Source organism: Colius striatus, chromosome 1 (genome assembly GCF_028858725.1).
Source record: "Colius striatus isolate bColStr4 chromosome 1, bColStr4.1.hap1, whole genome shotgun sequence".
Taxonomy (NCBI): domain Eukaryota; kingdom Metazoa; phylum Chordata; class Aves; order Coliiformes; family Coliidae; genus Colius; species Colius striatus.
Window position 1 is genome coordinate 171,624,530 of NC_084759.1, and position 27,993 is coordinate 171,652,522.

Genomic DNA, 27,993 nt, shown 5'->3' on the forward strand with positions numbered 1-27,993 from the left:
CCCAAAATAAGCATCATACCTTTGTAAGCAGGTTTCATTCCTACAAGTATGTGCAAAGTGTTCATCTGGAAGATCAACTTGACCCAGACTGTCATAACTCTCCCTAATTTCTTTCATCTGCTTCAAGTGGAGTATTGCACTGGTCATGCCAGCACTGCCTGTATCAGAATGCTACTTTTGTCTTTTACAAGTTCATCTTCAGAAAACTTTTAACCTAGAAAGTGCCAGATCCATTTCTTAATCCCACTGAAGAAAGGGACCATGGCAAAAGGAGAAAAAAGGAAAACCCCTGTGGCTCTTTGCCATGTTCATCATCTGAATCGCCTCTAAAGGAAGACTGAGAGAAGGAGAAGGGACAGGTCTTGAGGAGCAGGAAGGGATTCATATGCTAGCAGTGGCTAGATGTAGAAGGAAGACATGTTTTATGAGAGGAAAATTCAGTGAAATGATACGAAGTGCAGACAACTGTGTTCAGCAGCACAGCCCACATGCCACAGCAAAATTTAGGACTTGCCACCTCTCTGGAGTTTGACATTGCTAGCAAACCAGCACAGAGAAAGTCAGCAGAGTCCAGGACATATGAAGATGCCTACACTGCAAATAGACTCCATCTGCACCCAGGGAGAGAAAGAAAGGCAGTTCAAGACAGCAGGTAAATCAGACTCTGTCTGGGCTGATTTTTTTTTTTTTTTTTATACAAGTGCTGGTTCTTCTTTCATGGTATTATCTAGGATTTGCTTTGGTCAATGGCAGCCTCTAAAACAACAATAAGGTTTCTTTATTGTGTTCTTTATTTCTATATATATTCACAAAAAAAAGGCATTTTAAAAATTCATGCCGCGAATGTTAAAACAGCAATGTTGGAGAAGTCTTTGTAACAACGGGAAAGAGTTGATTTTTTTCCAAACCTTCTCACCATAACTTCAAAACTCTTGTTTGCTTGGAATACAAGATTAAGATCATTATCTACTTAGCAGTAAACAAAAACACTAAGAGGTGCTGCAAGCTTTCTGTCTCTTGACTATACAAAAGTGGAAGCATCCACCTTTGAGACCCTAGAAAGTCTGACAGAAGCTGCTATGACATTTCATAACTTTTGAGAAAGTTTATAGCTTACATTTTGGGGAGAGATACTTGTTACATGGGAGTGCCACTTAACGCCAAGAGTGAAACACATGGACTCAATAAAGGTCCAATTATATGACCATTGCTGTTTGTCACACTTTTTACATGTGTAAGTTACTGGTTACACTTTCATGAAGTCATAATCAGAAGGTTGTTCTTTGGTAATGCTGTGCTAGAGGACCTTTATCCTTAACTTCAAAGCTGTCCTGGGAGGCTTAAGAAAAAAAGAGTTGCTTGAAGCACGGCCAAAATGAATCCGTGTGCATTATCCATTTTTACCACTGTGCAAAAGGCAGGTTAGCTTATTCTTCAGCTGTGAACTTTCTCTTGTCATGTCAGATGAGACACCATCTCTAAGGTTTAGATTTGTATTTTTAAAAGTATTTTGTTTAATTGAATGTACTGTGGAGGATTTATTGAAATTATTGTATATTCTTTGAAAAAAAAATCATGCTAATTGATTATAAATAAATCTATCCAGAGTCTGAAGTCATAGAATCATATGTAAAGATGCCCTCCCACTCACCCAAGGTTTCACTTATTTTTCAGCCTCTGAAGGGAAGAAAATAATGTTGTGATTTAGTTTCCATTTAGATAGAGCCACGTAGAAGCATTGCAGGTGCTGATGGTGGACCTGTACAGCATTGTTTTGTTAGGAACTAACCTGGTGAGACAGTATTTTAGGGTTTTTTTCTCTAAGGAGCTCTAATAATTTCCTACTTCATTCTGAACATCCCTGATCATGAAATTTGCACTGGAGAGAGTGCTGATCTTTTGCTGGGTGACAAAAGAATGAGTTAGCCATTGCTGTGCCAGAACAAGAAATAGTTTTTCATATGAATAGCTTTTACCAGTTCTCAAGAAAACAAAACAATATGTTCCAGTAAATATTTGAAGAGAATAAAGCTTATGTATCTTTTTTTTTTCATCTGAACTCTTAATGCTATTTCTCTTTTTGGTGTATTGCTTGCTTCTTTCCCCTTCCCCAGAGCAGAGTTACTTTATTTTCATCTGCAAGTTGTGCTCTCTTGCTTTCTGTTTCTGAATAAAGCAAGGTAGAGAAGGAGTGAGAAACTCGCAGACTTTCCTCATCAAAGAGCTGTAAATTTGTTGTGACTGTTTTTCAAAGGAATCCTGCATGCCACTTGCCTTTGTATCAGTGTATTTGTATTTACCTGGAAATTGCTGTGGACCTGTTTGCCTATATGCTGCTTTGCAAAGCTTTAGCCTTGTGGAGTGGCCTCACCATCTCCACCGCAGGTACAAATCATCAAATTCACTCTGATCTAAACCCAAATCTTAATTTCATTAGAAGGCTAATGACTGATAGGAATGTGCAATAGGCATTTATTTGGTTTTCTTTCTCAGGTAGCCTTCTTTTTTCTGCACGTGAGCATGAGTTTTAAAGTTAATGCTCTGCTGGGGTACTTGGATTTTTCTTTTTCACTAGTGTCCTTCTCAAATCCCTCTCAATTTCTGCCAAGCCTGTCAGACTCTAGTCTTAGGTCAGTTTCTAATGACTTCTTCAAATACTAGAGCACTTCTAGAGCTCTGCATCTGATGGGAGAAAATACCAAAATGACCAAGTAGCCACCCTGTTTTCCATGTCTCCCCAAGAGCAGATGACTGCCAGAAACTCACTGGCTAAATGTAATCTAAACCTACTACTTTGTGGCTTCACCAGACTTCTTGACAATGCTTTCTTCATATCACCGATATTTATGGAATGTTTTTCCTCATTACTTTGAGGAAAGGCTAATATATTCTGCAAAGATTTCTGTCTGTCTCTCCTATGCAAAGCATTCTTGGAAACTTACAGTGTCACCTTTCAAAATCTGGGGCTCCTTTTGATAGTAACCAAGAAATTTCTCTTATTACAGCTTTCTGAATCATTCTGTTGGAGGATCCACAGTCAGATAGCACAGGAGACAATAAGCACTGGTTAGTCATCTTCCATTCACAAAACCAGAGAGTTTTTGTAACATTCTTCTAAAACCATTAAAACCACAAGTGGTTATTGTTGAAAGGTGCATACAGGGATTCACCTCTGTTGTTAAAAAGTATTCTTCATGCATGGATTTTCTTCAGTCTGCCGTGATTTTCCTCACGTGAAGAAAGCAGACATAAAATAGGCCCTGTAGAGTGGTGTGCATTTCACCACAGCATTGTGTACTTAACGGTCACATAATGTGACTGTTTCTTTGAGATTAGCCATTTTGATGAATTCTAATTTGTGTGCTTCTTTTTTAGAAATACCAAAATGTCTCTATTTTTCCTTCTGTGTGCATCTCTGCTTTTGTTAATTCTACTGCTTTGGTTCATTCCCATACCCTTAGCAGCTGGTACTGGAAAACAGGCAGCTTTTCCTGTCTTCTATGTAAGTAGGTCTTCTCAGAGTATGTTTCTGTATCACTCCATGTAGTCAAGCACACCTCCCACTTTGAGACTACTTTGTGAGGCTGATGGCAAGTCTCTTTGTGCAAAAAATGGTTCACCCACTCTGTGACAGGACCAATTAACAGGTAGGACAAAGCTGCCTTCTCTAACACAGAAGACATAAACCTTATAGGCAGAGAGTTTATTAACTGATTGTCTAAGGATGGATCCTGATGTTGTTCAATATAGCAGTGTGAAGACTGCACCACAGTAACAAAATGTGCTGCTGACATACGTATTCATACTCTTGCCAAACTTTCAATACCCTGGTACACACAACGTGGCTATGACCTCCCCTCTGTTGAAATTCAACTCCTTTTGCTTCATGCTTCATCTTGGAATGTAGATGGACCAACATGTCTTACATAATGCAGTTAATATCTTGGAGAAGCGGTAGTCCATGCTGTAAACACCTAGCAAACATATATATTGCCTCACTTTGTGATTTTATGGTGTATGCAGCTGAGAGCATCTGCTGTGGATAATGCATGCTAGAATCTTCTTGTGTGTGCATAGCCAGAAATATCCAGGATCTGGAATAAAAAGGAACTTTTTTGATGAGTTTCTTTCTTTAAATGTAGAAATTTGCATTACAGTGTATTTGTCATGTAATTGGTAACAGAACAGAACATCTAGCACTGATCTCTAAAATAATGAGGTGAAATTATAGTTCGTTTCTTAACTCACGAAGCTAACACACATTATGTTTTCTTTGTTAGAAAGGCTGCAGATTACATTAGTTTATCGAACTGTGACATACATCAGTTTAAGCTACTCTGCTTCACTTCAGGTACTGCCATTACTTCTAATCCTACATCTTTCATGTAAAATGGAGAAAACATAAAGCATATCATGTGAATGCTTTGATTAAATATGAAACAGAAGCAAAGTAGGCACGATGTGACATTTGAGTGATAATGCAACTCTTAACACAGTAGATCTTGTAGTGAGCAGTGGAGTTCCATAGGAATTCTAAGTGTATATCTTTTAAAACCAAACTACTGACAGATGTTTGCTGCAATACTTGTTAGAGGGCTTCATTATTTTTATAACCTTTTAAATTCCTCTGATTTCTAGAAAACAGCCATTTAAAGTCCATAAAAGTTAATCCTGAGCATGGAATTATTTACCTGAAACAAAATTTCCTCCCTTTGCCGAGGTCTTTGTGCACATGGGGAACTGTTAAAGGGCAGCTGTGGGAGGCTACCTGCAGCCTGAAGGTACTGAGTCCTCCAGACTGTTCACACAAGGTCAGCAGGGGCTCTTGCCTCATTTTCTGATGGTCTCAAACAAAGCTTTTACACTCAAGTGTATCCTTCCTTGGGTGCTTCCAAAGTCAAGCCAAATCCAGAAAGTCTTCTGTGCATGAAGAGAGTGCAGTTGTCAAAGATCAACAATTGATCTCAAATCCTGTTCATCATCACCTCTGATAACACCATTCCTCTAAGATTTAGCTTCAGTATCACATTTTGCCCCTCATATACCAGACAGTTCATACACTGACTTAAGAAAAAAAAAGTAATGAGAATGTTTTTGTAATGGAAAAGGACTTGTATGTTATGGGGCTTTCCCCATTATCTCTCAAAAGTATCCAAGGGAATTTTGTTTTCAATACCAGGTCACTAACAGTGACCATTTACAGCACAAATTATGGTAGTCAGTAGACAGTATTTTAATTGCACAGAGCTATCTCTTCAATTAACCATCATGACTAAATTTCATGCTAGGCTGGAGCGTGGTAAATATTTACCAAGTGTGTTGTTTGCTTTTCAGGCATGATGATTATTGCAAGTTAATTGGTAGTCAACTCACATTGCAGCAGGACAGTACTGGAGACCGGATGTAGGAACTGTGTCAAGACAGATTTTTTTCCAAACAGAATTTTTGGCAGCCAAATCTTGTTACAGATTCACAGGTTTGAGGAATTAAACTACTCTGCTCCACAGTGCAGCCTCTCTAGACTGTGATTTTTGTATTTAATTTTACATCAAAATGTAAACAACTCAGTCGAGCACATGTGATTTGCAAACATACTCTACAACTTCATAATGTTGAAGTTGTTTTGGATGGATATATCTGAAGTGTTTGAGGTTGTCTTAGATACTGTCATTTCAAGCAATTCAGTTTTTGTCAGCTCAGCAGATGCAAACATTTGTACAGAAATGGTGAGAGCAGGTATCTTCCCTCAATGCAGTGCATGGCTTTCCTCCTGAGCAGCTTGTTGCTTGTGCAGTGTCTCTTCCCACCTTTTTGAGGTGTGTGCAGACTGTACTCCTGCCTTGGGCACTAATCACTGCTACACTCCTACTCTGGTTAGAGGAATTCCTTCCTTGAAAGGCAGTGGGTATTGTGGCTCCTGCAGCAATCATCAGTATCATTCCCACAGGGAACTTTCTTTTTGTACTTGTCCTTAGGCATCCTTTGGACTCTAGGAAATGGAATTCCAATTCCTTTCCTACAAATCAGGGCTCTGGCTCACAAGCTGACCTGCTGCAATAGTGTGGCTGGAATGGAAATATGGGGAGTGGAGCTATTTGGTTTGCTTACCAGTTGTTTACTAGAATAGTAAGAACATAATGTTTTAATATCCCAACTCATTATGACCCGGTTTAGCTATAACCAAACATCAAAGCTAACCAATGAGAAACAGACAGTACAACACTGACTCACACACTGTACTATTCTATAGATGTGTAGAGACATATAATTATTTTGCTCAACCAAAGTTTTATTTGAAAACAAAAATGTTCACAATCTGACTTTATGGCTTGTTTTCATATTTTGGCGTGGTATAATGTATTGGAAAAAAATGACTTTAATTAAAAGCAGCCTTTTGAACATTACCACAGACTTCAATTTTCATCTCCTGTTTTACTGCTTCTTTCCATGTCCCCTCTCCCTCCCACATATACTCCATGTGTTTAACCTGCCCTTACAAACTTCTATCGCTCCCTTCCCTGTTGTTCTGTGAGTCCTCCTCTGAGCTGTCCATGCCTACACAACACCTTCTGAAGACTGTCCATGCAGACTGTAGCCCCCGTGTATTGTTTGGGGTCTCCTTGCTGTCCCCACAGAGTGAGTGGATGTGCTGACAGTGCCAGTCAGGAGTTTCATAAAGACCTTTCTACCCACTTCATAAGTGCTTTGCTTGTGTCACCAGGAGCAAAAGAGAGATGGTCTCTCTCACACTGCTAAGGCTTCTGCTCTAGTTAGCAGAGCACAAAATCATAGAAGGGCTGAGGCTGATCTAAGACTAGACAGTCTGGTCTCAATATGATCTAATCCACCCCTCTGTTCAAGCAGGATCACCTAGAGCCACTTGCCCCACACTGTGTGGTATTGCTTTTTAAGTATCTTCACAGATGGAGGCTGCACGAAGCTCTTTGGGCAACCTGTGGCGTTGTACATTCACCATGCAGTAAAAAGATGTTTTCTCAGCTTCAGAGGGAGTTCTCTTTACTGTGCTTATTGCCTCCTGTCCTGTCACTGGGCATTGCCAAGCAGAGCCTAGTTTACAGCCTCTTTACACCCCCACTATCAGCTACTTATACACATTGATTAGATTCCTCCCCTCAGCTGTCTCCAGGCTGAATGGTCCTAGCTCTCTCAGTCTCTCCCTGTATGTCAGACACTCCAGTCCATTGATTACCTGTGACACCTTTCACTGGTCTCACTCCAGTAAGTCCACATCTTCCTTGTGCTAGGGAGCAAGGATATTACAGGAGAAAAAGGACAGTCTTCTGGCTAAGGACATTGACTGCCATCTTGTAGACCATTTATCAGCCCAAAGTTCTCATGAAATTTTGTCTTTAATCTCTGTTACTCTTTATTTTAGCTAAAAAGCAGACATAACAATGCTGTCTACTATCAATGAGCTGCTGGATGAAACTACATTTTTGCCAGTGCCTGTGCTGAGGTCTGAAGTGCTTTTCTGAGAGCAGCAAGTACAATTATCTGTGATCCCTGATGCGCCTCAGGGTAAATGAGAAGCCAGACTTTAGGGTAAAAGGTTCATTTCTGTTTGCCTTGCACATCTGCAGTTGTGCCACTGACAGTAGCAGAAGCCTCGAGGAACTTGCTAAGATGCATCCATCTCAGGTGTGCATGGTCTGTACGGCTACACGGTGTCACTTTGCATTGAAGATGAGGAAATATTGAACAGATGACTCATCAGAGAGACCAGGGGCACAGGGAAGAAACTGCCTAAGCGTATAGTCTGTGCCACAATGCAGATGCATATCAGGAGTAGGATGAAGGTACTGGAAAGTGTTTTTTAAATCATGCCATCTTGAAGATCACCAAAACAAATCATTGATGTTGCAGTTAATGATTGGCGTGAAGCCAGCTCTGTAGGAGAAATCTCAGCTTCACATTTAGAACAATAGGGCAGTGCTGGGAGCTGCAAACAAGAGATGTGTCCCAGCAAAGTCACTTTCTTCCCAAGGTGATGTGCTGTGCTGTGCAGATCAACTAAGAGCAAACTTGGATATTCTTATGCCACAGTTGTGCCATGGCATGTGGGTATGTCCTTTAAACCACACTCATGGTGTAGGCAGGTCATCCGGGCTCACCAACCACTTCTAGAAGGATTCTGACCCCATAAACCAGCTCTAAGAATTAACCTAGTGTTCATACCTTTTTTGTCATCTGCCAGATAAGAGTTGTGGGTTGTAAAAAATGTCTTCTCCGTATAACACTTGCTCACTGTGTGCATGCTATTTTCCTGGCTGTTATGCCTTCTCCTGATCACTGAATGGTCGCTTGTGATCTCTGAAATAAGAGGAAATTACCTGAAAATTATGCTTAGGTAAAGAAGCACTCAAGGAAATAATAGAACTAAATCTAATGAATGGCATAATGAAAAGTGTAGTATTTTTTTGTAGTTTATATGCAATTAAAATACGAATCAATTTTTCATTTATTTTGTCATAGGCTGAGTACTTCTACGAGTTCCTGTCTTTGCACTCTCTGGATAAAGGCATAATGGCTGATCCAACTATAAATATCCCTCTGCTTGGAACAGTTCCTCATAAAGCATCAGGTTTGTGCTGTTGATACTATAAACTGTGTTCCTGTAAAACATATTCTACAGCGAGTGAAGTCTATCTGTTTTACCATGAATTGCAGTTCTGAAGTTTACTGCTGAAGAAACGCTTGCCACAGTGCTTGACACTGGACAGCTTGTGAGTGCCTTGTTTGACTGCGACAGCATCTTTTGTCTGAGCCAGATCACGTGAAGCTTTTATGTGTAGATAAATCAGCAGAAACTTGTGTGAAATCATTGCATAAAATTGATGGGTATGAATATTATAAAACTTATGTTGTGCAACTTGTGGAAAACAAAATCTTTGATCACTATAAGGAATAGTCATCTTTCTTGGAGATTGCATTTTGTGGATGTTTTACTTTCATTTGAGGTCAGTTATCAGGCTTTCAGCTCTAAGACACAAGTTCTAGTTTAGGACATTATAATTTACCACTTTTTCCTTAATTGTGTTTTCTTAGTCCTTCACTGGAGCTTATAGCTTCATAGCAGAGGCTGAGCCCAAGCCATTGTGAGTGCTCCAGATGCACTGTGGTGCATGGTGAGCCAGCTGAAGTAAAAAAGCTTTCCATGAGAGGTTATCGAATCCACTTTGCTCTGAAGTAGATGAATAAGAGTTTACATGACCTGTTACAAATGTGGAGTCCTGCACTGCAGGAGGAACAACCCCATGCACCAGTACAGGCTGGGGCCTGACCTGCTGGAGAGCAACTCTGCAGAGAGACCTGGGAGTCCTGATTGATAATAAACTAACCATGAGCCAGCAATGTGCCCTTGTGGCCAAGAAGGCCAATGGCATCCTGGGATGCATCAAGAAGAGTGTGGCCAGCAGGTCAAGGGAGGATCTTCTCTGCCCTGGTGAGGCCTCATCTGGAGTACTGTGTCCAGTTCTGGGCTCCCCAGTTCAAGAGAGTTAGAGAACTGCTGGAGAGAGTCCAGTGGAAGGCTACCACGATATTTAGGGGACTGGAACATCTCTCTTATGAGGAAAGGCTATGGGAACTGGGACTGTTCAGCCTGAAGAATACTGAGAGGGGACCTTATCAACACTTAGGAATACTTAAAGGGTGGATGTCAAGAGGGTGGGGCAAGTCTTTTGTCTTTAGTTCCCAGAGATAGGACAAGGGGTAATGGGCACAAGCTGGAAGACAGGAAGTTCCACTTGAACATCAGCAGAAACTTCTTTCCTGTGAGGGTGAGGGAGCCCTGGCACAGGCTGTGCCAGGAGGATGTGGAGTCTCCTTCTCTGAAGGTTTCAAAACCTGTCTGGGACATGTTCTTGTGTGACCTGATCAAGGTGAACCTGCATTAGCAGCGGGTTGGACTGGATGATCTCTAGAGGTCCCTTCCAGCCCCTACCATTCTGTGATTCTGTGATTTGAGGGCTAACATGTAGTAGCCTCTGGCAGAAAGGCAGAAATGTACATCTGTGTTATGGTGGTGTCTAAGTGATCTTGGCTTCACGATAAGCCTTAGCCAACCTAAGACCACATGGGATAAAAAAAAATGGAAAAGAAATGGGAAATGGAACTGGAGGAACACTGATACAGGTTTACCTCTTTGGTCAGTCTCTTTTTTGGTGTATAAATGTTGAAAATTTGTGTTTGATCTCCTGCAGTTCTGGCTGTAGTCAAATGGTGTTGAAGTAATGTTGCAGCACAACTCTTTGCTGCAGCACCTAGACTTTCACAGTAGTGGTTGGTCTCTGCATTCAGTGTGGATTGAATGAGTGCTATTGAAAATGGATTGGGGTGAAAAGTGCTATGATATTTGTTGATCGTTACTGCAATTTAATTGGTTTCAAGCCTGATAAATTGGCAAGTAAAGACATTTAAAAGTAACTAAAAGGTCACAAAAGCAAAGTTCTTGTTAAGCATTATTTTTGTCTCCATATAAAGTAGATGAGATATGTGGGAAGCTCTGCATTCAGCATCCTCTATTATAAGCTGTTTTCTCCTTTAATTTTTAGCTATCTAGAAAGGCCAGACAAAAATGACCTCCTTCTGACTATGTTTAGGAAAACACAATCTGCAAGTGCAGGGAGGCCAGAGATGAGATCTCATAGTTGCAGCACCAGGTCTGTTAACCATCATGATAGGAGGTCTGATTAAAGCCAGAAAGCACTTACCCTGTCTGCAGCACTGATACCTCAGTTCCAGGACTAATACAGGCATGTCCATGGTGTTTCCATACATGGATCATGTGCAGTGTACCGCTGCGCTTAGTATATATAAGCTGTATTTAAGCTCTTTGGTGCTACAGTGAGACTGGTGTTTAACAGTGATTGATAGTACATGTACAGTATTTGAGGCATGTACACTAATTAATAGTGAACCATTAGTATATGATGGTAGGTTTTTTTACAGTGCTTGCTAACTGGCCAAAACTAAGTAAGTAGCCTTAAATAAATACATGCTTTAAAAATAGTGAATATTTGCTACTTTGTCATTACTTTTATAATTTATATGTTGGCAAAACAGTTGTGAAAAATGTAGTCAAGTTTGCCTGGAGCTATTGCATTGCCAAATGATTTTTCTACACATGTGCGTGTCAGAAGAAATGAAATCACAAGATTGTTTCTGGTAAGAAGTCAAGACTACAAGTTACTTTAAAAAAACTATTTTAGCCCAAAAGATTACACTAAAGACAATGAAGGAGGAGTAAAAGAGGAAAGACAACTTTATTAAACATGAGAGTGAGAAACAAGAATGAGTGTTAACAGTTAGGTATCTTACTCAAAGGTAGTTGTACACGGCAGCCTTGTCAAAATCAGTGGACTTTTAAAACTCCTGTGAGGATATTCGCCTACTACCAATAAAGCATAAGGATACCTGTAGTGCTTTAGGGCCCACCTAGTCTGTATGGCCAATGGCAGCCATAAGAAGACTTGAGGGAGAGCAAAAGGAGGGCAAAGACAAGCATATGCAATACATCTGTTTACCCTCTCAGCTTTGACTAGCTTCAGCTTGGAGGATTTCCTGAGTCTTAAGTGATTTATCTGGCACTAGCCCGTGTACCAGCAGAGACAGCAGTCAATCCATAATGTTAGTCCTGTCCATGCTGGTTGTGATTTCGTAGATGGCTTGTATGTCCCCTCTCATTTTTGTCTTATCCAGGCTCAAGAGTTATAACTTATTCAGTTGCTCTTCATTCGATATAGCCTTGTTGTTCTTCTCAGCTTTCTCTGATCAAGTACATCCTTAACGAGATTGAGGGGTCAAATTCTCCTTGAATTTAGATTTAAATCACTAGATTCCTTAGACTCATTTGAAAGTACCATTCTGAAATCCCAGGATTGCTACCTGATTCGGTGCTCACAACACGAGTATTGTTACACCTAGACTCATGGTAAGATGTTAAGAAGGCTGGAGAAGATGGCTTTTAGTGAGGGCTTAAGGAGCTAAGACTATTCAACTTTTCTCAAAGAAGTTTGAGAAGAGTGTGGATACCTGCCCAAGGAGAAAAGGCTGACTGCTCATTTCATAGCGGGAAGCCTACGAAAATGCAGTGGTTGAAACTGAGGTCAGTAAGTTCATATTTTATAACAAGTGATTTAAAACAAACCAAATGTAGGGCTGTTTGCTCAGTATTTGGTTCTGAAATCTCAGGCCAGCTTTGGAAGAAACGAATAAACAATTTCTGTTAGCTGGATCTAACTTAAAAAGCAGCTAGGAAGACCCAATTTTGAAGAAAAGAGATAAAATCATTTCATCTGAAGATGAAACTAAGATCACTTGTGACAGTCACAGCAGAGCATTCCATAGCTCTGAAGTATCAGGTTTTCTTCCTCATTAAAATACTCCAGATTTACTGGCCTTAAGTATTTACTTAAACTCTTTGTAGTTCAAAAGTGTTTGGATACTTTGCCTAGGAAGGCAGTCTCCAAATAGCACTACACTTAACAAGTTCTGTCAGAGTAATCTGTCTATGTCTTCTTTTTGAACGTTTGCACCCATGATCTTATTAAATCAAGTGCACCATCTTGCCAGTGCTGTATGGAGTACGTTTTGATTAAATCAGTATCTTATTGAAGTATTAATTGCAATATCCAAACCAGCAAAACGTATGTAAAAAAAAGTTAGGTGTTTGTTTCCAAACTGTGTAAGATGTCTTTGCAGAAGTTTTGTGAAAGCCTGCAAAATTTAGACTCAGAAGTGATCAACTTAGTTTAGGAAATTAAATATAGGCTTCCAGCTTGTTTTGGTGTACCCTTAGATACCTCCACATGAGTAATTACCTCATCTGCAAGAATGTTGGTGTTAAGATCACTGTCTGTGCTGTAGACTGATGAGGTTATGCCAGTAAATGAGTTCAGGCTCATCTCCTGTGTTGCTGTACTTCTTTCCCAGAGCCACCTGTGAGCAAGGTGATCTCTGTATGTCTGTGTTACAGGTTTTCATCAATGGCATCACTCTAAAACTTAACTATAAATATTGTCTATACTTTTTAGTATGTCAATGTGTGTTTATATATTTAGGTATACCTGCATGTACATATAAATGTTATTGTTATTATTCTCCTGTAAGTTGTTCAGATTGGATTCCCTTGCCTTGGAAAACAAGATGGTGTCGCTGCATTTGAAGTGAATGTGATCATAATGAATTCAGAAGGCAATATTATTCTCCAGACTCCTCAGAATGCCATCTTCTTTAAAACCTGTCAGCAAGGTAACACTGAACAGAGCATGCTGGAATAATGTTAGACTGGGTCATCTAACCTTCTTTCAGCATAAGGGCTCAGAGGGGAGCCTCCTGGTTTTGGATACAGGTAAGGTCATGGAAACTGGTTCACTTGCAGCCATCAATCAGTAAAACCGCAACACACACGCAGGGTGCACTGGTAGAAGAAAGTTATAGCAGTGTTTACTTGGAAAGGAGGGAACCTGTTTAATCAACCAATCTGTGAACTGTAAACACTATGTAATAAGACTTTCCAGATTAATTTGATACACTACAACTATAATTATCCCTTTAAACTGAGGCTGTGGAAACTGGAAAACTTGGTATGTAAGATAAAACAGTTATCCCATGTCATGTGCAATTGTATCACGTTAACCCATGACAGGACTAGTGTACAAATGGTGAGATTTTTATTCTTCTATTAAATCTTCATTCTGAGCCCCACACTTTCTTCTCTGCACCCTTTTCTCTGAGATAATTGGCTGTAGTATGGCTTCAAAGAGCAAGCAGCAGGAGCAGGAGCTGTTTATTCTTTGAAACCCCACTACACCTAAATAACAAAGCTGATTGTCTGCTTTGAAGTCTTGCTGCAGCCAATTAGCCCAGGGAAAATGGAGGAGGGGGAGAAAAAGTGGGCATAGAAACAGGAAGGAAAGTGAGGGCTTAATGAAAGCAAAATCAATCAGATCCCATGTGTGAAGTTGTGTGTCTGATGTAAATACAACACATTTATTATCATTTTATTTTCAGTTCATTTCAAAGATACTGAACTTAATAAACTTGGGAAATAGTGTTGGGGTAGTCTGATAGCATGGATGGCAGAGTTACAGGTCGGTATTGTGGAAGCACGTGACTTAAGCAGAGAGAGCTCCAAACTCAGTTGAGTAATAGCATTCAACAAAGTTATCATTTCTGTGCTATTAGTTGTTGTTACCATTTTAATATGAGATGTAATGCTAAAGTATTTACCAGTATTACATCATATGGCCTCTCAGGGAGAGCTAGGCATAATTGTTGTTACCATCCTTAGTTCCTGGAGCCAACTCAGAGTCCACTCTGGAGGTGCGCAGAGGAGGAGTTTTCTCACCTTATCTCTTCCAGCACATACTGGGATAACTCTCATTCTTGCCCTCTTTCTGGTAAGGTGGACACCACAGTGTTTTGGAACAGATGCTGAGAAGGATGAGAATGTCTTTACTAGTTGATGTTAAGAGTAGGAGGGAGTTTATTTCCTCTGAAAGACATCATTTGTGGCAAGGAGTTGCTGTTCCTCCTGACAGGGCTCCAGTTGCTGTTTCCAGTCATTCTTGGCCATCCAGAAGGGCCTCTGCCAGAGGAAGTGAGAGGAGCAAGGGAGCAATTTTGTGGGAGAGGAGAGGGTTTGTTGTGGCTAAGAAGCAGTCATACAAAAAAATGTTTTCTTATTTTTTTCTGTTTGAAATGGTATGTATTTAAGCGTGCATTTTCTGTAATGAATAGCAGCCCTGCATTTGTGTACAGAGTATTTCCAGAAAGAGTCCTAGAGTACAGTCTTGGAACACAGTAAGACCAAAAAGCCTTTGTGACTATTGCTACTGCTGCAAAGAACTTTACTTTTAAAGTAGTGCTTTTTAATTCATGTATCTGTGGCCTTGGATAGAAGAGCATTTTAAAATTACACTTTTCCTCCTCTTTTTCTTGTTTGATTGGCAGTTGCTCATAATATCCATCTGCCTGACTGGTACATCAGATTTTCTTTACTGTTTGCATAGTCTTAGAGTTACCCTTTGCATTCCATGGAATAGAGTGTGATTACATCAATACAGCAGTTATAGCAGCCATTGTTTCCTGTGGCTCTAATGAGCTGTTAGGTAAATTTTCAAAAACTGACTCAAACTTTAGAGGAAGAGAGAATCATTCAAACTTATTAAGTCCAGGATTATGATTGCTTCTGTATCAACAGGAGTTACAGCTTAAAGAATCTCTGTAGGCTACACAAATGTCTCAGGAAACCGTACTCATCTGAATTTATAGACATCCTGCTACTCCTTGCCACTTTAAACAGTATACCTTAAAATCTCAAACTGCTCAGTTTAAACTCAGGTGTTATTCAGTTGGGAATTGTTGTGGATCAGTGGTACGTCTTTGAAGCCTAGGAACGGTGGCACTTCCTGATGAGGCAATGGAGAATAGGTAAGGATGCTGTTGGCAGGTGTTGTCAGTCACATATGTCTACAGCACTGTTACACTGAGGGGAAAAAAAAAGATGTAGTGCCAATGTTACAGCCAGTTGCCTTTGAGTTTGGGTTAAGACTTACCAGTTTACCTCAGAGTTTTTGAGCATCATCACTCAGTGTCGCATGCCAAAGCATCAAGATGAGAAGGTCATGCTTATCCTTCTAACGCTGCCCTGTGGCCCTGATTTCACTGATCTCTAGTGATGTTAAGCTTTTCTAATGGGAGTAGGCAGCTTCTCCCGCCTGCTGCTTTCTCTGTGAGACATCTGAGGAGGTATTTTTGCGCAATTGTTTTTCTGCTCAGCAGTCATGTTTTCATGGGGTTCCATAGGGATTGATTTAGTTTGCTTTTTGTTCACTGGAGTCTGGTGTTTTGAGGATGGTGGTGGTACCCAGAGATGTTTCTCATCCCTATATAGTCCAGACAATGTTGCCAAATGCTTTTACCAGTGTTTGATCAATAGTTGAGATACGAATAAGTGTTGGATGATGATACGGGAACATTGTGCAGGAATGCTTTCATCTTCCTTTCGGGCCTTCTTTCATTTAGCCTTGAAGCTGACTCTTTCATTTGAGTACAGATTTCATCACTTCAGTAGTAACAGATGTAGTAATTAATGCAATGCAAGTTACAGTGTGGTCTGCTTAAGGCTGCAGAAATTGAAACTCGTCCTGCATACTGAGGGCAGGTCTAACCAGCGATACAAGCCCTGCACTGAGTTACCACAGAGGAGAAAGCACTGGGCTGAGCATGCACGTTGCTCATGCACTTCCTGAACAGCAGAGCAATGTATAATGCAGTCTGTCAACAAGCACATGTGCATTTGTCTCAGCATGCAATGGAACCTCTATTTGTTGACTAATAAAAAAGAAGCCAATTTCTCTTGAAGATGTCTTAGCTGAACTTCCACTTCTGTCAGCATTTGCTTGTTACCAAATATTTTTACTATTGTGTCAAAGGAATGTCTTACCAAGAGCTGTCTGACAGGTGAAGTATGTAATATTCACTTAAGATTGTCTATTATGTTTTATGAAGCCGAGTGTCCAGGAGGATGCAGGAACGGAGGTGTTTGCAATGAAAGACATGTCTGTGAATGTCCAGATGGATTTTATGGCCCTCACTGTGAGAAAGGTAATTTTAAAAAAAAATTCTTGTCATCTGTCATCTTTGCCATAACTTCCACAAAACCATAGCCTCTCCTAAAAGTAAGAATGGCCTGTTCTGAAGATACCGTGCATTTTGAGTCCATACGTGTAAGAAAATTACTGTTATCATCCATGGTGTAATGGAAACATGAATTGATTACAAGGCAAATGTCTTCTCTCTAAGAGATTGCTTTTAACAAAAACTGACATAATAGCTAAGTGGTCCTTAGTCACAGGGAATCCATCTGGCAAAAAGATTAATTGAAATTCTCCCACTAATGAGGACTATCTGGGAAACAAAGTACAGGATTTTAGTTGTTCTGCATTTGTTTATTTTGAGATAAGTCCTAATTTGGAGGCAGACTGTCCGTGAAGATGGAAAGATGATGGAAAAGAGTCTCCTTTTCCTTTCCATTAGTCAGTAATACAATCAAATGATGTTTGCTGTAATGAAGGGCAAGGCAATTGGTGTGACTTAGTGAGGGAACTTGCTCTTCTTCCTGTCTCTTTCTCCTTCCCTAGTGTCAGACCCTTCCCAGAGACAGAGCAAACCATCCCCATGGGCATTCTATTCCAGTGCCATCCTTCACTCCCAGATATACTGGCAAGACCGAAAATATTAAGTACACGGGATCAGGGAATGTTCTCTGGCCTGGAGGCCAACTGTGACAGTGTTTAATAAACTCATCCTCCAAAAAAAGCCTCTCCAAACTGCCTGCTGGGAGGAGCCCATAGCTGCTACTCATCCCAGGGCTATGCCTGGGAGGATTTGCTGGTCAACTGGGGACAAAGCTGTGCCAGGAATGGCAGCAACAGTTTCACAAGATGGATGAGCCTGTGGATGGACAAGCCACTGTGCCCCATGCCTGAGTGCTGTTTAACTCACTAGTATGGACCCAGCTTTGCTGTCTGTACCAGTTGTGAGCAACCATGAAATGAAGCATAGCCCTCTGACATGCCTCCCTGGAAGAGCCTTGTGGGGTGGCCACAACTGCAGAGAAGTCTCAGGAGAGTACAGGGACTCTGGAGAAAGTTCACAGGACCATGCAGGACAATTTGGCTCCCAACCCAGGCTATGCAGCATGCTTCCCTAGCCTAAATTAGATAGCTGTGCCTGTGTTCAGGTATGCAGAGGGAGAAGGGAGGGTTCATTGTAAAGCCTGTCTGGGAACTCCACTGAATCATTTGATGCTTCTGAGTGTGGCTCCTAAAGAGATAGTCCTGTCTGCAGAGCTGCAGTTGCAGCACCAATTCAATTATAGAGAGGACTTGTCTAGGAGGAATCTAACTATCCAAAGGCTATAGGTGAGCACTTTACTGTCCCCTGTTTGGAAATAAACTGTACAAGAGTCAATTTCTGCTTACATATGGAAGCAGATTTGAACTTAATTTAGTCTTCACTCTTTTAGTAACACTATATACAAATGGCCGGATACAAACCAGACACAAAACAAATTGATTTAACCCACCAACAAAGATGCTTTGCAAAGGTGACTTACTATAGTCAGCAGAAGGAAAAACAGCTTAAGGACTCAGTGTGCTGGGTATTTAAATAGCCGGTTGCAGTCACACCAGCACTGTTTTTTCTGTTCTTCCTGCTCCTCAGCGCTATGTGCTCCTCGCTGCATGAACGGTGGGCTCTGCATTACACCCGGGCTCTGCATCTGCCCCCCAGGCTTCTACGGCATCAACTGCGACAAAGGTAACTGCTTCCCTCTGGGAATGGATTTTGGAAAGTCAGGCAACTGATGAAGTAAGGTTTTAAATGTTTAAAAGATGCTCTGGCACAACCTTGCAGCTGCTGGAAGAATGTAGGGATTTGCAGTGCTTTCACAGCTGAGTGTGCAGGCATCCATATACACCTGCTCTGTGAAGGGTAATGTAAAGAGTCACTTCAGCTGATCCACTGACAGCTGTTGAACCTGCCACAAAATTCACTTACATTTCTGGCCTAGGGAAAAAAAAATCCCTCTGTTTGAATTGTAGTTTCCTGGAGTAAAAATAGTTTTACTAGATTTTTAGTACATCGGTTTGTTTCGCCTGAACACATGAAAAAATAAGGAGACTGGTTTTATATTCTTTTCTGCATTGTGACTCGGGAAAGGGTAAAAAGGAACAATCAGGTGCTCAGAACAGGAACTTGGAACAGTCCGAGCTGCCACATAGAAAAAAACAAGTGGTTTCCTGAGAAAGATAACTGCTTATGGCAGAGCCGATGACAGAACATCACGTTGTATTTATTGTTGTCAAGTAAAGACTGAAAAAGATCCTAGAGGACTTTCCAGCAAAATAATGGGAACTTTCCTAGGCCTTTAGATATGGTTGCACAAACTGTTGTTTTCAATATCCTTCTGACTTTTATCTAGTCCTTGATGAGTCTTTTACCACATTTTAAAAATGTTTCAAAAGTGCACCAAAAGTGGTCCCAGTGTCTTGAAGGATTAATGTGAATCCCAGCTGTTTGGTGAAGTCACGTCTAACACCATGTTAGTGATTTGTCAGGTGAGAGACACAGCGTTTGCATCTACATCACCACACAGCAAAAACTCAGGAAGTTTTCTTTCTAGTCAAGTGGAGTATCCTCTTATAGGAGCAACTTCCAGCCCTTGCTTGTGTGCTTTTTATCAGACACTGACAATTTCAATAGTAATAGTGACTTCATCCTTCAAAGAGCTTCATATGTGAGGACTGATAAAGATGTAACATAGTTTGTCCTAGGGGTTCTGACTGCTATATTGTTCACTTGTCTCTGTGTGTATTGACCAGCATTTATGCCCATGTAAAGCACTGTGTAGGAAAAAAACGCCTTTCAGTCTTTATAAAGCAGATGAAAAGGTGCTAATGCAACTTTTTAAAATGTACTCAATGTTTGTGTATGATGAGCAGTAGAAGTCAGTAAGGCAAAGACAAACTGGGTTCATATTAGTGACTTAGTAAATTCTTGTTTTGTTTCAGCAAACTGTACAACAACCTGTTTCAATGGAGGAACGTGCTTCTATCTGGGAAAATGCATTTGTCCTTCAGGCTATGAAGGAGACCAATGTGAAATTAGTAAGTAGCATCTCCTTGTTCTTGCTTTCACTCATGTCAGCTCCTTACAGTGTCAGTGTCTGAATGATGATGTGCAACCTGCCTCTGCTGGGGTCATAGCGAGGATCTCACAGGAAAGGTTGAGGCTGTCAGAGAGTCAGATGCCACATGCCTCCAAATGAATTTCCTGCTGACAAGTTTGACTCATCAGTAGACCATATCATCCCTTACCTGGTTTTGGTTTTACTAGTAACTGGACTTGCTCACAACTTTCAAGTCATAAGTATGCAAGCAGTACTCTGTGGCAGACAAATGTGCTGCTGTGCCAAATCTGTGTGGAGCACCAATTTCCAAATGTTATGGCTTGCACTTGGGCACAGCAGCCTAGGTTTGAGCCTGTACCTCTGGAAGGGCTACTGTAAGTTGGGAATTAAAGAGTTTGGTGTAAAGGAAGGACTGAACCGTAAGAGCTGAGAGCTTTCATGTAACATATTAAGTTGTATTCACGCGGCAACTTGCAAATCCATGTCACAAACATCAAAAGACTTGGTATTTTCAGAAGTTTAGCATCAAAGCAATTAAAAATATTTTAGCTCATGGTTGATCTAAGTGTGTTGTGTAAAGCTGGGGATGGAGATATAGCAAGGCTGGAACAGACTTGGGAGGTCAGCTGTCAAGTATTTGATCTCACTAAAAGAAGGGTTTTCTCACAGCTCTGTTAAATGGGATTATTTCTGTAGTTCCCTACACTTGAACAGGGTACAAGCATTTCAGGTTTGTGAACATACACTCAGGTCATTCTTTCTGATCTTAAAACTTCTAACAGAACGCTGTGCAAGGAGCTCACCCAGCTGTAGATAACCTTACCAGTGTTTCCCAGCACCTTCACAGAGAACAGCCTGGGAAACCTAAGAGCTGATTTCTTAACGTGTATCCATAGAGACGGGCTTTTTTCCCAGTTACAAAATTTGTATCGTTAAATACTTTGGAAACATGGAAATAAACTCTAAAATGGTGTCAGCCAGTACAGGACAATAAATGAATTACTGTGCAAAGAAGGAACACAGACACCAGAAGACCTCTGTTTTGCCCAGTATTTATAAACAGTAAATGTATGTAAAATAAGTCGCCATGTCTTTGTGCATTGCAAGGCATTTTCCAACTCCTTTTTACCTCATCAAAACTCAAGCCAGACAGAAACAACAAGGCTTCATTGTTTTTAAATTAATAAGATTGCCCTTTGATGTAAACTCTGATCAGATGTCAGCAAGAACAACAGTGTGGGTTTCCACTGAATTTGCCTTTGCTTGCATCAAGATAAGATTTGACAGTCTTGACAGAACCCCATTTCTTTCTTCAATCCACAAGAAGTGAATTCTGTTGATGCTTCGAAGATGGTGAATAAGGCTCGAAGTTGGAGAAGCGTTTATTTTATGTCAGTGGTGGGATTTTTAAGGAGAATTCGTAGAACTGATATTACAGCATGTATAATTAAGAGTCCATTAATTAATCTGTATGATTGATCTGTCTGAGGAGCTCAAGCTCACTGTTGTCTTGTGCTGCTTGAGATAGATGCAACTGACTTTGGCTTCTGTCAAAGGCTTACCCGTGCAACTCAAATGAAATGAATTAAAATGCAGGCAGTAAACTACTTTCTGTACCAAGGAAATTAAAACAAATAAATATGAGGATAGCAGTATGCTAAGACCTGAGCTGGGATCACGTCAGCGAGAGTGGGGAAAGCTGTGGCTATTCTTTGCTTTGGCTTTTGTAAACCTGGGATGCCAATTGCTAGACCACAATTGATAGCTGCCACCACCTCTGGGCACTGCACCAGTGCCAGGACAGCAGTGGAAGAGTGCAAGGAATGCTAGACAAGTCTTAGAAACACCAGAGGAGAAACACAACTTAGTCTTTTTTCTTAGATCCAGGGCCAGCTACATTCAGTCATGGAAGTCCTGAAATTACAAGGAAAGAAAACTTTTCAACAGGCAGAAAGCCATCTTCTGAAAACTGCAAAGATATTTTTTAATAATGTTTAAAGATTTTTAGTGCTTCTCTAATAGTTGAACCACTCTGTAAGACTCCTGGGGAATGTACTGGACCTGGTCTACAAAACTAACAAGCGTTCCTAGCCTTCCAGGCTTTTTCTAGCTATAGTTATATATTGTCTCTAATTAGTGTTTCAGTTTGAGTCCAAAGAGTTTTATTTTGTTTTGGATTCCTTTCACATTTGTCACCAACTGTTATGTTGCTTTTTCCATTTCTCAGTCAATAACAGAGACAATTATTACTCTTTCCTTCATTCTGTCAAGATATCTTAGTCCAAAGTTAATTGAGCTGTGCTGAGCCAAACGCTTGCCTAATGCTACTCTGTGGACATCAGTATCACACCCCTGGACCCATATTCTCCAGATTTATTTCAAGAACTAGGAAAATTGCTGTATTTCCTTATTGTTACTCCTTTCAGTCATTAATTACTTGGGATCCAAATGCTCTCAAATTAGAATACCGAAAGGTTCCCTCTCCAGAGGCTCCTGCAGGGAAATTGTGCTTTTGCAGAAGCTCTCCTTGGTGTGTTTCATTCCCTTGTCTGGTTATGAAGCTTGTTTCAGGGCTATTTAAATCGTTACACACGTTAGGAATGAATGTTAGTTTTATACTGTGTGATAGACACGTGTCACAGAAGTCTGCTGGGATTGAGAGCTGAGCAGGTGCTGCCCGGGGTATTGAGCTCCCAAGGAGTCAGTCTGTGACCATGGGATGAGTGCCTTTGCCGAGGTTTTCAGCACAGCAAGTCAATGTTGGTGCTTAAGTTACCACGTGCATGTTGCTATTCTGTTTTTTAAACAAAAGCAAAGGAAAGGAAGCAGTTTGCTGCCCCAGGTTCCAGTTTTTGTTTGCTCACAGATTCAGGTAAATATTAGTGCTCAATCTAGGAAGAGCTTTTTATTCCTTCTTTTCTGAAGAATCTAGAAAATGTTGTGGAATTAGAAAGACAAACAAAGGTTTTGGACCACAGTGAGAGAACCTGCACTGGTCCATATGGCCACTAAGGAGGCAAGGGAACAAGAGTGTAGCTCCTGGTGGCCCGAGAGCACCCAGGGCTGTGTCAGTGAGCCTCCCTCAGCCTGAGCCTGACTCAAGTCATGGGCACTGTGCTCGACTTTCCTACAGATGAGCAAAAGTTTAAGTAGTTCAATAAGACACACAAATTCTAACACGGGATTGACAGTCTGGTGATGGGAGGCTTGACGTTAAGTTTGAGGAAGGCTCTTGGTGTGAGTCACTTGGTTCTAAATCTTCTCCATCCCAGGCAAGCCAGGGCCAGACAAACCTTCCTACAAGAGTGCCGAGACCCAACTCCTTCCATTGGCAAAGTGTGAATGTGAGGGAAAGTAATTTCTGGACCAAAAGCCTTGGAAAATGTCTGCCAGTTCTAATTACTGTTTCCAAAGATGCTCTGTTCTTTGCAAGCTGGAAAGGGCATGCTTTTGTAATGGGGCCTTGTTTTCTGAGCTGTGGTGTGGAACAGCCCTCGTTGCAGCATCCGCAGCATCGTGGTGCTCCACGGCCTCTTGTTGCAAGCTGACAGGCCCAGCCAATCTCTTTATTGTCTGCAAGTAGCAGCTGCACTTTTCAGTTCCTGAGCATCCTGTTGCTTAAAATCTCTCTCAGATGCCACCAGATTTTTTACTCCATAGTGGTATGGATCCCACTCTTGGCAAACACAGAGTTTGGACAGTGCTGCCTCTCTGACAAAGAGTGAGGAGAGCATGAGGCAATACTGACTGGTGACACAGGACACTCTGCAGAGTCCAAATGGCACAAATCCAGGCAAAAGCTGCATGGACATTTGGGCTCTGGGTGTGCTGAATTACAGTCATCTTTTCAAAGCAGAAGAATGCATATCAGTTGTAAGCACAGCAGTCTTCCTGATGAATCCATAGTGCACACTTACCTCAGCATCCGATGAGTGTTTTGAGTGCAAGACAGGCTTATCAGACACTTGTTTCCAGTAAGTGCAGGCAGCTAAAACCATTGTTTTCATATTTTCAATTTCTAGGTAAATGCCATCAGCCCTGTCGAAATGGAGGCAAATGTACTGGTAAGAATAAATGCAAGTGCTCCAAAGGCTACCAGGGAGACCTGTGTTCAAAGCGTGAGTACCGAAGCCACTGTGTCAGCCCTTGTTATAGCAACATCAGGCCAGCTCTGCATTTTTACATAATTTCAGCACTAATTGTTTCTTGTCAAAGTATTTCAGGTTAATTTACTTTCTGGACATACAGCATACACCAGACTTAAGGAAATAATGAGACATTTCTTTCACAAAAGCCTCCCCACAGTCTCTTCTCTACTCTTCAGTTTCTATGAAATTGTTTCTAGCAATGTGTCACGTTAGTAGCAGCATTTTAGTAATAGAGAAATGCTTAGTAAAATGTCAGTGTCTTGAAGGTTAAAATCCAACAGAAGCACTTTGTGAAAGAGATACTGGGAGCTACCCTCCCTATCCCACTGGTTCTGATGGGTGCTCAGCTCTGTTGTTCAGTCTACTGCTCTCTGCCAGAGACTGAGCCAGACCTTGCAGAGGAAGTGAGCATGAACTGTTTTGGGGCTCTGCACACACTCAGTGCAAAGGCATAGGTTTACCATGAGACCTCCAGCCCATGCCAGGGCCAACCCATCATGAGGAACAGCAGGGAATGCAAATGCCAAGAGGTCAGGTGTATATGCTCGCTTTCTTACAGCTGTCTGCGAACCTGGCTGTGGCCCCTACGGCACCTGTGCTGAGCCCAACAGATGCCAGTGCAAAGAAGGCTGGCACGGGAGACACTGCAATAAAAGTAAGTGAGAAACAAACACTGAGAGTCCATACTGAGGGGCTTACACACACTGTGCTATGCAGAAGTAACTGCTTCTAGCAGCATGAATGATACTGCACTCCATTCTTTTCTAAGCTTTAACCCAAACAATAAAACAAAGATTTTCACTAGTCCATATTTTTACCTATTAAAAAAAAAACCAACCAGAATTATTTTAAAGTGTTTTACAAGATCACCTTGGTATTAGAAATTCCAGAATCTGGTATCAACCAGATTTCTGGATGAGCTTGCCTATCTTCCACCCAGAGTACAGAAGGGTTCTAAAGTCCTTCAGTACTCCTCAGTAATGTCAGCTAACTTTAAAATGTTGGGTAGGCATTTTTAGAAACAAAACTCTAGGTTTTAAAACTGATTAAAATGTAGAGAAAATGAGGTGTCTTTTATAAACTTTGGGGAGGCGCTGAAGAGTTATACAAGGTCTCTACTTACCAACTTCAGAGTTTTCTCCTCCTCTTCCCAGCCATGCTTCATAGACTCTAAAATACACTGTCCCAAAGCAGAGTTGAAGTGCTCAAAATGTATTTCTGTTGTGCTTATTGGTCCATTTAACACTTGCTGAAGCTATTTCACTGGGTTTAAAATAAAGTTATTTGAAATACAATTGGATATATCCAATAAGGAATTCAGGTTTAGTTCTGTATTTCACTTGTGAAAGTGCTGTAACAGCAGATCTTCAAAAGACATTCTGTACATCCTCCCAGGAGGTATTAATATTCATTACTGTTAAGTAATGATTCATATTTACTGTTCTAAGTGTCAATAATAAAAACACTGAAAAACTTTGCAGCTATAAAACCCACCAATTAACCGTGAGAAATGTGCCCCATCATCAACTGAATATTCATTTCTGTGAAATGCTGTTGATGCCCATGATTTGTATCACATTAAAATCTTTCAGCATAAATATAGTTGTTTCATTCAAACTGGATTTTGCCGTGAAAATTAGGTTTGAGTAGTCCACTTTTCTGCTGTTGGTTAGTGGACCAGTGTTTAAGGATTCAAGGCATTCTCTGAAGATTATTGTTAGAAAAAAGGTACATGGAAATGAAACAATATAGACTTCATAAGTTCTATAGGATCTTTCTCTTCCTGTCACACTCTTCTTGTAAATAGCTCAGATAGCAAGTGAAAACAAATATGTACTATGGGTGACCATCCACCAAGAAGTAATTGCAGTACAATAAGTACAATAAAACCAAAACTCATAACTGCCTTGTTATGAAGAGTTAGTAGTCACACATTATAGTCAGCTCCAAGGTTTTCTAGACTTCATTACTTGGAGTTTGGGTGCAGTCCTGCTGTGCTTAGCACTGCAAAACTCTCTTCGTATTCAGCAAAGCAACTGAGAATGGGCTAGTTGGGTAAAATTCACCCCCATTTAAAGTTTCCGTGTAGGGCTTAAACTGCACATACAAGTGCATGCATTGCAATTAACTCTTTTTGACTAAAACCAAACATCTTCTAATCTTGAAAGGAGATTTATAGTTAATTCAAGAGACTTGACTCATACTCCATCAAATGAATGGCTCCTTGGTAAAGCTGTTTTCTTAAAAAGAAGTGGTTAAAAATTTGAAGGGAGGGGGCACAGTTTTTCAAAGTAATTTCCATGAGCTATAAGTAATGAGATGAGTAAATGAAACTATAAATAATTACAATGTAATACTTTGAATTCCATTTTTATTGTTCATTTTCCACAACAAAGCAGCTCTGCTAAGCCTGTCTCAGACTGCTTTCCCCCCTACAAGTGTTTATTGTCGCTGCTGTTCTTTCTCGTTGCACTCAGCCATAAACCACAGCCAAGCTCAGGTAGCTGGCACAGCTTGTCCCTGAGGGGGTGCCTACACCCCTCTTCAGAGCCCATCACCAGCAGATCTGCCAGACTCTCACCCACCTGGCATGGGCTGTGCGTGTGTGAAGCCAGGGCTGAGCGACAGCCTGTGCATGCCTGGGCCCCTGCAGAGGCAAAAGCGTGTCTCTGTCTGCCAGCACCTGGTGCATCTGAGGGGGCACAGAGAGGGGCAGACGCCTGCGCAGGGCAAAGCCCCTGGTTCCTACCAGGGAGACTGTTTCCACTTGAAATACTAGCCACGAATTGTGATTTTGGTGGTTTCTTTTCTCTTGAACTGAATCACTTTCTAGGGTACGGAGCCAGCAGTCTGAGCGCCCTGAGGCCAGCAGGCAGCAAGCATAGGCAGCACACGCCGTCGCCGAAAAGGGCCGAGGAGAGGCATGTTCCACCCGAATCCAATTATATCTGGTGAACTCCAACATCTGAAACGGTTCGTGTTACACAAAGTTCACAGCCTTCATTAACCTCTCGTGGATTGAATGTTAAAATGCTGTTCATTACAGTTAAGATTACCGGCTGGAATTTTATTAGCTTCATTATAAACCACTGAGCTGATATTTACTGTTCCTTTTAAGTTCTATAAATACTTCTCTAGTATGATTATGTAGGCTTTTTCTTTCATGGATGGTGTTTTGTACTGTACTTCAGTTATGTTTAAACTTCCTTGTTTTGATTATATAGCTGCAAATATTTTCCCAACATTAAGTAACAATATTTGAGCAGAAAGCCTCGTAGGTGCTCACCTGAATCATTCCAATGACTGCAGATGTAACTTGCCTAAGACAAAAGAATGATGCGTTTTACTTTTTTACTATTGTGTATTTAGACCTTCTCCCTCAGAAAAATAGTTGCATAATTTAAAAACTGAATAACTCAATTCAGCACTATTTTTGGCCTTACAGTTTGGCAGACTACTGTGTATTAAATATACACTGCAGTGGTGCCATTTAACCAACATAATATATTGTGAACAAAGTAGAGCTATAACATGTCAACTTTCTGCATCAGCTTGAAGCAATATAATATATTGTAAACAAAACAGCTCTTATGTAATAAACTTTTTATACTGACAGTTGTGTATAGAATAAAGATGCTGCTTTAGTTTTCCGAGTGTTGCTCTATGTGGCCCCTGCTGTCCCATGGGTGCTGCGTTGGGACGACGGCTTTTCTCAAGTGCCCTCATAAAACACTGGCACAGTGGGGTTGGTTTCTCCATCTATGCTTCTAGCCCCACAGGTCTTAAAAAATGTTTCTGAAGAGTAACATCTACTTGTGCTTTTGCAAAGGAGGGGATAACACAAAGAGACAGGTGTTTCTTTCCCTGTATTTGCCCTCCCCCATGTCTTCCTTTCCCCCCTGCCAAGCAACCATGCCAAGCTGCCCTGCTTGTGGTGCCTCAGATAACCAGGATATTCTTCTCAGAGCCTCTGTCCAAGCGAGTAATAGTCCAGCTGGTGATGTTTCCAAGGATGATGCTCCCGTGTTGTGTTGTGTTCAGACTGTGAGAGCTTTAGGTGCTGCCTCATGTGACAGTCAAGGGCCACGTGGTTTGTAACATGCTATAGCTAGGAAACAATGAAAA

At 41.0% G+C, this 27,993-nt stretch overlaps 1 protein-coding gene across 1 annotated transcript in view; it reads left to right on the forward strand.

The window, feature by feature from the left end:
• The window catches only part of WIF1 (WNT inhibitory factor 1), a 40,643-nt gene extending 13,195 nt beyond the window's left edge, over window positions 1–27,448 (forward strand). Inside the window, exons 3-10 of the mRNA XM_062013006.1 lie at window positions 8,494–8,602; window positions 13,132–13,272; window positions 16,537–16,632; window positions 18,253–18,348; window positions 19,602–19,697; window positions 23,743–23,838; window positions 24,428–24,523; window positions 26,702–27,448. Coding sequence (XP_061868990.1) covers window positions 8,494–8,602; window positions 13,132–13,272; window positions 16,537–16,632; window positions 18,253–18,348; window positions 19,602–19,697; window positions 23,743–23,838; window positions 24,428–24,523; window positions 26,702–26,823 — 852 coding nt within the window. The 3' untranslated portion in view covers window positions 26,824–27,448. The remainder of the gene's footprint in view (window positions 1–8,493; window positions 8,603–13,131; window positions 13,273–16,536; window positions 16,633–18,252; window positions 18,349–19,601; window positions 19,698–23,742; window positions 23,839–24,427; window positions 24,524–26,701) is intronic.
• Window positions 27,449–27,993: the final 545 nt, after the last annotated feature.